The sequence below is a fragment of the Microcaecilia unicolor genome, chromosome 2 (assembly GCF_901765095.1).
Source record: "Microcaecilia unicolor chromosome 2, aMicUni1.1, whole genome shotgun sequence".
Taxonomy (NCBI): domain Eukaryota; kingdom Metazoa; phylum Chordata; class Amphibia; order Gymnophiona; family Siphonopidae; genus Microcaecilia; species Microcaecilia unicolor.
In genome coordinates this window covers 539,722,102-539,734,594 of record NC_044032.1, presented here as the reverse complement: position 1 = coordinate 539,734,594, position 12,493 = coordinate 539,722,102, and the positions used below count along the sequence as shown (strand labels likewise).

The following is a 12,493-nucleotide window of genomic DNA, read 5'->3' as shown; positions in this document are numbered from 1 at the left end:
GGCCTCTCATAACCTCCGATCAGTGGGTTCTGCAAATAGTCCGGCAAGGATACACCCTCAATTTGGCCTCAAAACCTCCAAATTGTCCACCGGGAGCTCAGTCTTACAGCTTCCAGCACAAGCAGGTACTTGCAGAGGAACTCTCCGCCCTTCTCAGCGCCAATGCGGTCGAGCCCGTGCCATCCGGGCAGGAAGGGCTGGGATTCTATTCCAGGTACTTCCTTGTGGAAAAGAAAACGGGGGATGCGTCCCATCCTAGACCTAAGGGCCCTGAACAAATATCTCGTAAAAGAAAAGTTCAGGATGCTTTCCCTGGGCACCCTCCTCCCCATGATTCAGCAAAACGATTGGCTATGCTCTCTGGACTTGAAGGATGCCTACACTCACATCCCGATACTGCCAGCTCACAGACAGTATCTGCGATTTCAGCTGGGCACACGCCACTTCCAGTACTGTGTGCTACCCTTTGGGCTCGCCTCTGCGCCCAGGGTGTTCACAAAGTGCTTGGCTGTAGTAGCAGCGGCACTTCGCAGGCTGGGGGTGCACGTGTTCCCATATCTCGACGATTGGCTGGTGAAGAACATATCCGAGGCAGGAGCCCTGCAGTCCATGCAGATGACTATTCGCCTCCTGGAGCTACTGGGGTTTGTGATAAACTATCCAAAGTCCCATCTTCTCCCAGTGCAGAGACTCGAATTCATAGGAGCTCTGCTGGATTCTCGGACGGCTCGCGCCTATCTCCCAGAGACGAGAGCCACCAACTTGTTGTCCCTCGTCTCGCGGGTGCGAGCGTCCCAGCAGATCACAGCTCGGCAGATGTTGAGATTGCTGGGCCACATGGCCTCCACAGTTCATGTGACGCCCATGGCCCGTCTTCACATGAGATCTGCTCAATGGACCCTAGCTTCCCAGTGGTTTCAGGCTGCTGGGGATCTAGAAGACGTGATCCACCTGTCCACGAGTTTTCTCAACTCCCTGTATTGGTGGACGATTTGCTCCAATTTGACTCTGGGACGTCCCTTCCAAATTCCTCAGCCACAAAAGGTGCTGACCACGGATGCGTCCCTCCTGGGATGGGGAGCTCATGTCGATGGGCTTCACACCCAAGGAAGCTGGTCCCTCCAGGAACGCGATCTGCAGATCAATCTCCTGGAGTTACGAGCGATCTGGAACGCTCTGAAGGCTTTCAGAGATCGGCTGTCCCACCAAATTATCCAAATTCAGACAGACAACCAGGTTGCCATGTACTATATCAACAAGCAGGGGGGCACCGGATCTCGCCCCCTGTGTCAGGAAGCCGTCAGCATGTGGCTCTGGGCTCGCCGTCACGGCATGGGGCTCCAAGCCACATATCTGGCAGGCGTAAACAACAGTCTGGCTGACAGGTTGAGCAGGATTATGCAACCTCACGAGTGGTCGCTCAATTCCCGTGTGGTACGACAGATCTTCCAGGTGTGGGGCACCCCCTTGGTAGATCTCTTCGCATCTCGAGTGAACCACAAAGTCCCTCAGTTCTGTTCCAGGCTTCAGGCCCACGGCAGACTGGCATCGGATGCCTTCCTCCTGGACTGGGGGGAGGGCCTGCTGTATGCTTATCCTCCCATACCTCTGGTGGGGAAGACTTTGTTGAAACTCAAGCAAGACCGAGGCACCATGATTCTGATTGCTCCTTTTTGGCCGCGTCAGATCTGGTTCCCTCTTCTTCTGGAGTTGTCCTCTGAAGAACCGTGGAGATTGGAGTGTTTTCCGACCCTCATCACACAGGACGAAGGGGCACTTCTGCATCCCAGCCTCCAGTCGCTGGCTCTTACGGCCTGGATGTTGAGGGCGTAGACTTTGCCTCTTTGGGTCTGTCCGAGGGTGTCTCCCGCATCTTGCTTGCTTCCAGGAAAGATTCCACTAAGAGAAGTTACTTCTTCCATTGGAGGAGGTTTGCCGTCTGGTGTGACAGCAAGGCCCTAGATCCTCGCTCTTGTCCTACACAGACCCTGCTTGAATACCTTCTGCACTTGTCTGAGTCTGGTCTCAAGACCAACTCTGTAAGGGTTCACCTTAGTGCAATCAGTGCTTACCATTACCATGTGGAAGGTAAGCCGATCTCAGGACAGCCTTTAGTTGTTCGCTTCATGAGAGGCTTGCTTTTGTCAAAGCCCCCTGTCAAGCCTCCTACAGTGTCATGGGATCTCAATGTCGTTCTCACCCAGCTGATGAAACCTCCTTTTGAGCCACTGAACTCCTGCCATCTGAAGTACTTGACCTGGAAGGTCATTTTCTTGGTGGCAGTTACTTCAGCTCGTAGAGTCAGTGAGCTTCAGGCCCTGGTAGCCCAGGCCCCTTACACCAAATTTCATCATAACAGAGTAGTCCTCCGCACTCACCCTAAGTTCTTGCCAAAGGTTGTGTCGGAGTTCCATCTGAACCAGTCAATTGTCTTGCCAACATTCTTTCCCCGTCCTCATTCCTGCCCTGCTGAACGTCAGCTGCACACATTGGACTGCAAGAGAGCATTGGCCTTCTACCTGGAGCGGACACAGCCCCACAGACAGTCCGCCCAATTGTTTGTTTCTTTTGATCCCAATAGGAGGGGAGTGGCTGTAGGGAAACGCACCATATCCAATTGGCTAGCAGATTGCATTTCCTTCACTTACGCCCAGGCGGGGCTGGCTCTTGAGGGTCATGTCACGGCTCATAATGTTAGAGCCATGGCTGCGTCGGTAGCCCACTTGAAGTCAGCCTCCATTGAAGAAATTTGCAAAGCTGTGACGTGGTCATCTGTCCACACATTCACATCTCATTACTGCCTGCAGCAGGATACCCGACGCGACAGTCGGTTCGGGCAGTCAGTTCTTCAGAACCTGTTTGGGCTTTAGGATCCAACTCCACCCCCCGAGGGCCCTGTTTGTTCTGTTCCAGGCTACACTCTCAGTTAGTTGGTAAATTTTTTAGGTCAATCTCAGTTATGTCCTCGCCGTTGCGAGGCCCAATTGACCATGGTTGTTGTTTTGAGTGAGCCTGGGGGCTAGGGATACCCCATCAGTGAGAACAAGCAGCCTGCTTGTCCTCGGAGAAAGCGAATGCTACATACCTGTAGAAGGTATTCTCCGAGGACAGCAGGCTGATTGTTCTCACAAACCCGCCCGCCTCCCCTTTGGAGTTGAGTCTTCCCTTGAAGTGTATTGTCTTGCTACATACTGGACTGGCCGGCTCGAGCCGGTTTCGGGCGGGAAGACGGCCGCGCATGCGCGGTGCGCATGGGCGTGCGAGGACTAGCAAAGGCCTTTGCTAGTAAACTTTCCGATGGAGGGGGCTGCCGAGGACGTCACCCATCAGTGAGAACAATCAGCCTGCTGTCCTCGGAGAATACCTTCTACAGGTATGTAGCATTCGCTTTCCACCTCCATGCTTGACAGTGGGGACGGTGTTCTTTGGGTCATAGGCAGCATTTCTCTTCCTCCAAACACAGCGAGTTGAGTTCATGCCAAAGAGCTCAATTTTTGTCTCATCTGACCACAGCACCTTCTCCCAATCACTCTCGGCATCATCCAGGTGTTCACTGGCAAACTTCAGACGGGCCGTCACATGTGCCTTCCGGAGCAGGGGGACCTTGCGGGCACTGCAGGATTGCAATCCGTTATGTCGTAATGTGTTACCAATGGTTTTCGTGGTGACAGTGGTCCCAGCTGCCTTGAGATCATTGACAAGTTCCCCCCTTGTAGTTGTAGGCTGATTTCTAACCTTCCTCATGATCAAGGATACCCCACGAGGTGAGATTTTGCGTGGAGCCCCAGATCTTTGTCGATTGACAGTCATTTTGTACTTCTTCCATTTTCTTACTATGGCACCAACAGTTGTCTCCTTCTCGCCCAGCGTCTTACTGATGGTTTTGTAGCCCATTCCAGCCTTGTGCAGGTGTATGATCTTGTCCCTGACATCCTTAGACAGCTCCTTGCTCTTGGCCATTTTGTAGAGGTTAGAGTCTGACTGATTCACTGAGTCTGTGGACAGGTGTCTTTCATACAGGTGACCATTGCCGACAGCTGTCTGTCATGCAGGTAACGAGTTGACTTGGAGCATCTACCTGGTCTGTAGGGGCCAGATCTCTTACTGGTTGGTGGGGGATCAAATACTTATTTCCCTCTGCAGAATGCAAATAAATTCATATACTTTCCACAATGTGATTTTCCGGATTTAATTTGTGATGTGCTATCTCTCACTGTTACCAATAACCTACCCTTCAATTATGGGCTGCTCATGTCTTTGTCAGTGGGCAAACTTACAAAATCAGCAAGGGATCAAATACTTATTTCCCCCACTGTATCACTAATTAACTCCACCCAAATTACAACTGCTTCTGAAAAGTAAACCATTCATTATCACAGTATATCCCCAGCCTTCTACTCAGCATCAAGGGCTTCATGCTCTAGATAAAAAGGACCTCTGTTAACATATCCATTGGTTGCTATTCTCATTATATATCACACAGGATACCAATCTACTTCTCTTCCTTAAACTTGTTCATCTAGCTTCTCTCACTGTTGGCAGTACTGTATTGGCAGTATAATCAATCACTGAATTTCAAATAGATACATACATTAAATTCCACCCACACAGTAAATCTTAACAGGTTCTCAGTTCTTACCCTAAATCTACACATTAACTACCTACCCCCTATATCCCATACAACAGGAGTAGGAGAAATAACAGGTAGTTGTGAAACAGGCTACATATTTTATTATCACAAGTACTACAGCCCCTACATTTGGAACTATGGTAAAGAAACAAAGAACCCCTAATGCTACTGCTTTCAGTACAGCTTCTACCACTGTCAAGACCAAACCCTTGGACCAAGACAAGATTCTGGTTTCATGCGATAAATGTACATACATTGAGTCCCTTGTGAAAGAAGTACAATAACTAAGAGAAGAAGTGATAAGGCTAAGAAACATCTGGGACAACCAGAACTTTGACCCAGAGACACAGGTCAAAACATTGAGGACTTCCAGCAAAGGGAGAGAAGATCTTGGGCAGACAGAGCATAGCTGGAAGCAGGTCACCAAGTCCCACAAGATCAATCCTCCAACTCCACCTTCTATTCAGCTAAAGAATCAGTTCACAGCCCTGGAGGTAGAAGAGCTAGAAACATCTAAAAAAAAACAGGAGGAAACAATGACTAAAAATGCCATCACAGCCGGACAATTGGCCCAAAGAAAGTGAAAGGTAGTGGTGGTTGGAGATTCACTTCTAAGGGGTACCAAAGCACCCATCTCCCGGCTGGATATGTTGTCCAGAGAGGTGTGCTGTCTGCTGGGTGCCAAGATTCGCGATATTGTGGAAAGATTGCCTAGACTCATCAAGCATACGGACCACGCTCCTATGCTACTCATCCATGTTGGCACAAATGATCCAGCTAAGTATCCTACTGAACGTATCGTACGAGACTTCGTGACTTTGGGTCAGAGGGTGAATCATCTGGGTGCGCAGGCAGTGTTCTCATCGATCCTCCCTGTTGTAGGTAAAGGTCGAATGAGAGAAGCTCGCATCTTGGAGATAAATGTGTGGCTGCGTGGTTTGTGCCGACGAGAGTGCTTTGGTTTCGTAGACCATGGGATGATTTTCCAAGAGGCACTGAGCGGTGATGATGTTCTTCTGTCAAGGAGGGGAAGGAGTGTCTTCAGCAACAGGCTGGCTAAAGTACTAAAGAGGGCTTTAAACTAAAATTGATGGGGATGGGTATAAAAGGCAGCGAAGCCATAATTAACCCCAAGGAAGGTAGGACATCTTATGTCTCTATAGAAGGGAATAAAAAGAGTAAAATCTGGAGAGCCTTATATACCAATGCCCGTAGTATGGGAAACAAACTTCTAGAACTTGAGGCTACAATGATGGAAGCGGACTTGCATTTAGTGGTGGTCAAGGAGATGTGGTTCACGGAGAACCATGACTAGGATGTTGCTATACCTGGCTATAATCTATTCAGGAAGGACAGAGTAGGAAAAAAGGGTGGGGGTGTGGCATTATATGCTAAGAATGATATCCAAGTGACAGAACTGCAGGACATGTGGGGTAGGGAAGAAGCGCTGTGGGTTAAACTGGAAAGAGGGAAAGGAAAATCTATCTATATAGGAGTGATATACAGATCTCCCTCATCTGCCATTTGGATGCCCAGTCTTCCAGTTTCCTCCCTGCAATTTGTCACAGACCACATGTGTTTTAACAACTTTGAATAGTTTTGTCTCATCTGCAAATTTAATCACATCACCTGTCATTCTAATTTCCAGATCATGTATAAATATGTTAAATAGCACCTGTCCCGGTACTGATCCCTGCTGTATTCCACTATTCACCCTCCTCTATGAGAAAAATGGCCTTTTAACTCTACCCTCTGTTTTCTATCCAATAACCAATTCCTAATCCATAACAGAACATTGCCTCCTATCCAATGACTTTAATTTTCTCACGAGCTTTCTGAAAATCTAGATACACTACATCAATCGGCTTACCGTTATCAACATGTATATTTACCCCTTCCAAGAAATGAAGCACATTGGTGAGGCAAGACTTCCCTTGGCTGAATCCATGCTGACTCTGTCCCACTAACCATGTTTGTCTACGTGTTCTGTAATTGTATTCTTTATAATAGTTTCCACTATTTTGCACTGAAGTCAGGCTTACCAGTCTGTAATTTCCTGGATGACTCCATGGAGCTCTATTAAAAAATCGGCATTATATTGGGCATTCTCCAATATTCAGGTACTATGGACGATTTTAACGACCAATCACTAACAGCAGATCAGCAATTTCATGTTTGAGTTTTTTCAGTTCCCTAGGGTGCATACCATCTGGTCCAGATGATTTACTGCTCTTTAATTTGTTGATTTATCTCAGTACATTTTCCAGGTTCACCAAGATTTTTCAGTTCTTCTGCATTGTCACCCTTTGGAAACCATTTCTAGTAAAGATAGATCTCTTATATCTTCTGTAAAGACTGAATCAAAGAATTCATTCAGTCTCTCCGGTAAGGCCTTGTCCTTCCTGAGAGCCCCTTTTACTCCTCCATGATCTAACGGTCCCACGGATTCCCTCACAGTCTTTGTGCTTCTGATGTACCTGAAAAAGTTGTTACTGTGAGCTTTTGCCTTTGCAGCAAGTTTCTCTTCATATTCTCTTTTAGCCTTCTTTATCAGTGATTTGCATCTCAGTTGCCAGTGCTTATGTTGCTTCTTATTTTCTTCATTCTGGTCTTTTTTTTTTTTTCTTCCTTTGAAGGATGTTCTTTTGACTCTAATGGCCTCTTTTCACGTCACCTTTTAACTATGCTGGCTGTTGTTTGCTGTTCTTTCCACATTTGTAAATATGTGGAATGCATCTGGTTTGGGCTTCCAAGATGGTATTTTGAATCAATCCCCATGCTTGATTTAAAGTCCTAACCTTTGCAGCCGATCCTTTTAGCTTCTTTTTAACCATTTTCCTCATTCTTTTTAACCATTTTCCTCATTTTATATAGTCGTCCAGTAGATTTCCTTGACTTTAGATATTATCTCAAATTTGATAATGTTATGATCACTGTTTCCCAGTGGATCCAACACCATTACCTCTCCTACTATTCCCTTCTTTCCACTAAGGACTAGATCTAAAATAGCTCCTCCTTTTCTCAGTTCCTGGACCAGTTGCTTCAAGAAGCTCTAGGAATTTTACCTCCCTAGCACACCCTGATGTAACATTTATCCAGTCAATATCAGGGTATTTGAAATCACTGATTATTATACTGTTGCCTAATTTGCCAGCTTTCCTAATTTCTGTAAACATTTCTTCATCTGTATGTCCATTCTGTCCTAGCGGACGGTAGTACAGCCCTACCAGTATACTCTTTCCTTTCACACATGGAATTTCTATACATAACGGTTCCACGCTGCTATCTGTTTCATGTAGAATTTTATGTTTGATTTAATTCCCTCTTTAACATATAGTGCAACTCCCCTCCAATTTTTTTCACTCTCATTGCAATATAATTTGTACCCTGTTAGCACAAATTGATTGTCCTCCTTCAGTGGGTCTCTGAGATGTCTGTTATATCTACCTCTTCATTTAGAGCTATATACTCTGACTCTCCCATCTTAATTTTTAGGGTTCTTGCATTTTTATACAGACACTTCAAATTGTGGTTTGTCCTTGCATCTACAAGCTGCTTAGAAGTTGACAGGGATAATTTGCATCCTTTACTTTCCTCTCTGCCTAAAAACTCTTGGCTCTTTCACCATTGTTGAAACCTCTCTGTTGAGATTCCTTAATTGTCCTGTTTCAGTAGTATCCTTCAAGGATACTCAACACTGAGCAGTGCTTTCCTGGGTGACAGTCAGCTCCCTCCACCCCCATTCTAGTTTAAAAGCTGCTGTATCTCCTTTGTAAATGTTGGTGCCAGCAGCCTGGTTCCGTCCCGGTTAAGACTCCCCCTTTCCCAGAATGGTGTCCAGAGCCTAACAAATCTAAATCCCTCATCCCTGCACCTTCGTCTCAACCACACAGTGAGACTTCGAAGTTCTGCCTGCCTCTTGGGTTCTGCATGTGGAACATGGAGCATTTCTGAAAATGCTAACCTGGGTTATTTGGATTTGAGCTTTTACCTAAGAGCCTAAATTTAGCTTCCATAAACTCCCTCCCACATTTTCCTATGTCATTAGTACCCACATGTACCAAGACAGGTGACGCCTCCCAAGCACTATCTACTATCCTATGTAGGTGACACATGAGTTCCACCACCTTCACACCAGGCATGCACATGACCAGGCGATCCTTTGGTCCACCAGCCATCCAGCTATCTACATGCCTAATGATTGAAACACCGACCACAACAGCTGTCCTAACCCTTCCCTCCCTGGCAGAAGCTCCTGGAGTCACATCTTCGGTTCTAGAGTATGTTGTATCCCCTGGTAGGCAGGTCTTAGCTACAGGATTACTTCCTTCTTCACCAGAGTGATGCTCTCCTTTTAGGAGACCTCTTTCCTCCAAGGCAGCACAGGGTCAGCCAGACTTGAGGTGGGACTTCTCTACAACATCCGTGTAGGTCTCCACTATGTACCTCTCTGTCTCCCTCAGCTCCTCTAAGTCTGCTACTCTAGCTGCAAGAGAACGGACTCATTCTTTGAGATCTAGGAGCTCTTTGCATTGAGCACACGCATATAACTTATCGCCAACTGGGAGATGAGATAAACATGTGGCAGCGCAAAGACTGGATAGCACCCCTGTCATTGCCGGACTGCTGTCTGCATCTTAGTATTATTGAGTTGTTTACATTTTTAAAACTTGCTGAGGTACTAGGGATCTTAGATTAATAATAAAGGGCCTTAAGATTATATAGTAAATTGTGTGATTTATTTAGTGTTTGCTTCTCAGAAAGTAATGAAAAGTAATTAAAACTCTGTAATGAAAACTCCCCTCTTTGTTATCCTAATTAGAATAGTTGACTATAAATACTGGACTAGGCCCTGCTGTGCATTCTAGAGACTATCTTTTGATGCTGTAGGCTGTGACAGTTGAGTTTCTACCTCTGTCAGAAAGTTCAGGTTTAAAATTATGGGGGAAAAGGTTTTTACACTATAGAAACTAGTTAATAAAGTTTATGTTTTTAAATTGAAACTGTCTTTATCAATACCCCTACAATTTTTCTTTTATCCCCAATCTTTAAATCACCAAAGCACAGAGTAATATAATGGTTACTTACCCAAAGATGTGTCCTTTTCTCTCAGATGTTGAGTTTTTTCACCATCTTAATACTATTCTAAAACTGGGAGGGTACTGCCACTGGCATTTCGTACAGGTTTCTCATTCCATGAGACCCATCTAGCTTCACCTCTGGTGAAATGGTGGATGAGAAAACTGAAAGAGGCATTGGTGGCTTCAGAACTGGCATGCAAAGCCTATCATAAATGCCAGGCTCTGAACAATTTAGAATACATATAGTCTATAGATTTTTTGGAATAAGCAAATTTCACACTTCTGAGCCCAAAACACATGTATAGGATCCCACAGGAGTGGAGGAACTTGATCAACTGTGAACATAACACCAGGGGGGAGGAGGGGAGCAGTGTGACCAACAAGACACTTCCAGAAACCACAGACATATTTTCAATCAACGGAAACTTTTATTCTATGTAAGACTTGATACGGCACAGTGTTTTGGCAAGATGCCTGCCTCAGGAGTCTTTTAATATGGGTCCAAATGACTGTCCAAATGAAGAAGGTCATGAAAGACGGCAGTGTAAAACTGCCTAAAGCTTCCAAGAAAAGCAGACCCTACTGGAGTTGGTTGGAGAAACATTCTTCTTGGTGTAACTTTAGAGAGTGTGCGGTCATTGGACCCCTGTCTGTCAACAACCCTTCAGTGCTGGTGGTGAGTCCTAGATGAGTCTGGGTTCCTCTCCTTTCTTTCTCATCCTTCCTACCTTCCTGTCCGAGCCTATGAAAAAAAATAGTGGCAGAAGATGATTTATGGAGTGAAAGCGTTAAAGGGGTATTGTTCTAGCCAGCACATTGAAAGCAGTGCACAGGCTTAATGTTTCAAAGAAAAAGAGTGAAGAGAAATTTTAGCCACCAGTTGAGCTAGAGGGGCTGCAGTAGCAGCAGAGAAGGAGGGCTCTAATGATAGCTAGTGTCATTGTGTTTGTTCCCAGGAAGCAAGCACGGGGGGACCTGAATCAGCTTCTGTTGAATTCTTACCCTAAAACACTTAATTTCCAGAGGTGAAAATTATTTTGGTGAATCTTCTTGGGGTTGATTACATAGCTATTTTCAGGGAGTTTTAGAGATTTCGTGCAGGGAAGGAAGTGAGATAAATCTTACATTTCTTTTTCTATCCACATTGTCATTTGTATTCATCACATTTGCCTTCTTCGTTTGTATATGAATTTACAGCATAATCTTGGATGTTTATTTGACATTTGGACTTGTTTTGTATATTCCAGTTATATTAAAAGACGTGTGAAATGGCCAGGTTTTGTAATGTTCCTGTCTAAAGCCTGCAGAGACTGTTTTGTGTCATGAAATCCACATGGATTTGCACAACACCATCACTTTCACCAAGAGAAAGCTATCGTGTGGGCATACCTTGTCCAGCTGTGCTGGGTCGAGTCTCTTCCCTTTTTTTTTTCTTTTTTCTGTCACTGCAGGTTCTGTCTTTCACACATCCTACCTCATTCCACTCTGCAGAGACGTACGAGTCCCTCCTGCAGTGCCTCCGCATGGAAGATGACAAGGTAGCTGAGGCAGCCATACAGATATTCAGGAACACGGGCCACAAAATAGAAACAGACCTACCACAGATCAGATCGTGAGTAAATTTCTTCAATCGTGGCCCAGTATTGGAATACTTGCAGCATGAGATGCTGACTTGCTTGTTTGACTGGGTTTGAAACTGGGTTAGAGTTCTGTGTTATGATAGTATGATTATTAATAAATTGATGTGACTTTTACATCTTGTGCTCCCCTGTCATTGGATCTCACTTCTTTTTGTTGCTGCACTTATCCATGAATATACAATAAATCCCAAAAAAGACTACCGGTAATAAAATACCAAAATAAGAAAAAAAAAACAGAGTACAGACAAAAAAAATGTGAAAACCTATATCAATAACCTCAATGTTATAATAATAAATAACACTTCCCTGCTATGATAATTTTACTGGTCTTATCATACTGTACAGAAAAAAAAACACTATCATAATAATGGGAAAATTATAATCCCTAAATTTTTTAAGTAAAAGGGGGAATTCTCAGAGATATAACTCACCCAAATGGGGATATCCACTACAAGGTGGATTACCACCCTAAAGGGTGGACAAGCTTCTCAATCATTGAATATCCCCGCTGATTTGTAAGCACACCCTGTGCTATTAAAAGCTTTTTGTCATAAGTGATTATTTTCAAATATGCTTCAATACAAGACAAAAAAAATACAGCAATAAGGAGCAGTAGCTTTACCTATAAACCTTAGAGTTGTTCTTTAACTAGCTATTAAGGCTCCTAAATGTAATAACAAAACCACTGTCTCCATAGTTACTTATTGTTAGTTCCCCATCAATATATATAAAACTGCACACACAAAAAAACAGTACAAAATAATTCAATGCTACTTGCCAAAAGATAGTATATAGTGTGACATTTCTCAGAAATAAGTGCTTAATAAGCTACTCCTTCTCAAACAATAAATCTTTTCTCATTTTACATTGCTCAAACTACTGGGCGTTTTTTCACCCGGCAGCCATAAGTTAAGTGCTGCGCCTTTATTTTTAGTGGTTTTAGTTTGAGCAGTGTGAAATGAGAAAAGATTTATTTGAGAAGTCACTAATTTCTGAGAAATGTTACACTATATACTATCTATTAGCAAGTCACATTGAATTATTTTGTATTTTCTTTGTGTGCAGTTTTTTATATATTGATGGGGAACTAGTGTAAGAAACTATGGAGACAGTGGTTTAGTTACTTACATTTAGGAGCCTTA

General features: G+C 44.5%; 1 protein-coding gene across 1 annotated transcript in view; it reads left to right on the top strand.

Annotated features, from left to right (window-relative positions):
• The window catches only part of PDS5A (PDS5 cohesin associated factor A), a 644,759-nt gene that overhangs the window by 480,225 nt on the left and 152,041 nt on the right, over nucleotides 1-12,493 (top strand). The window contains exon 19 of the mRNA XM_030191317.1: nucleotides 11,163-11,323. Coding sequence (XP_030047177.1) covers nucleotides 11,163-11,323 — 161 coding nt within the window. The remainder of the gene's footprint in view (nucleotides 1-11,162; nucleotides 11,324-12,493) is intronic.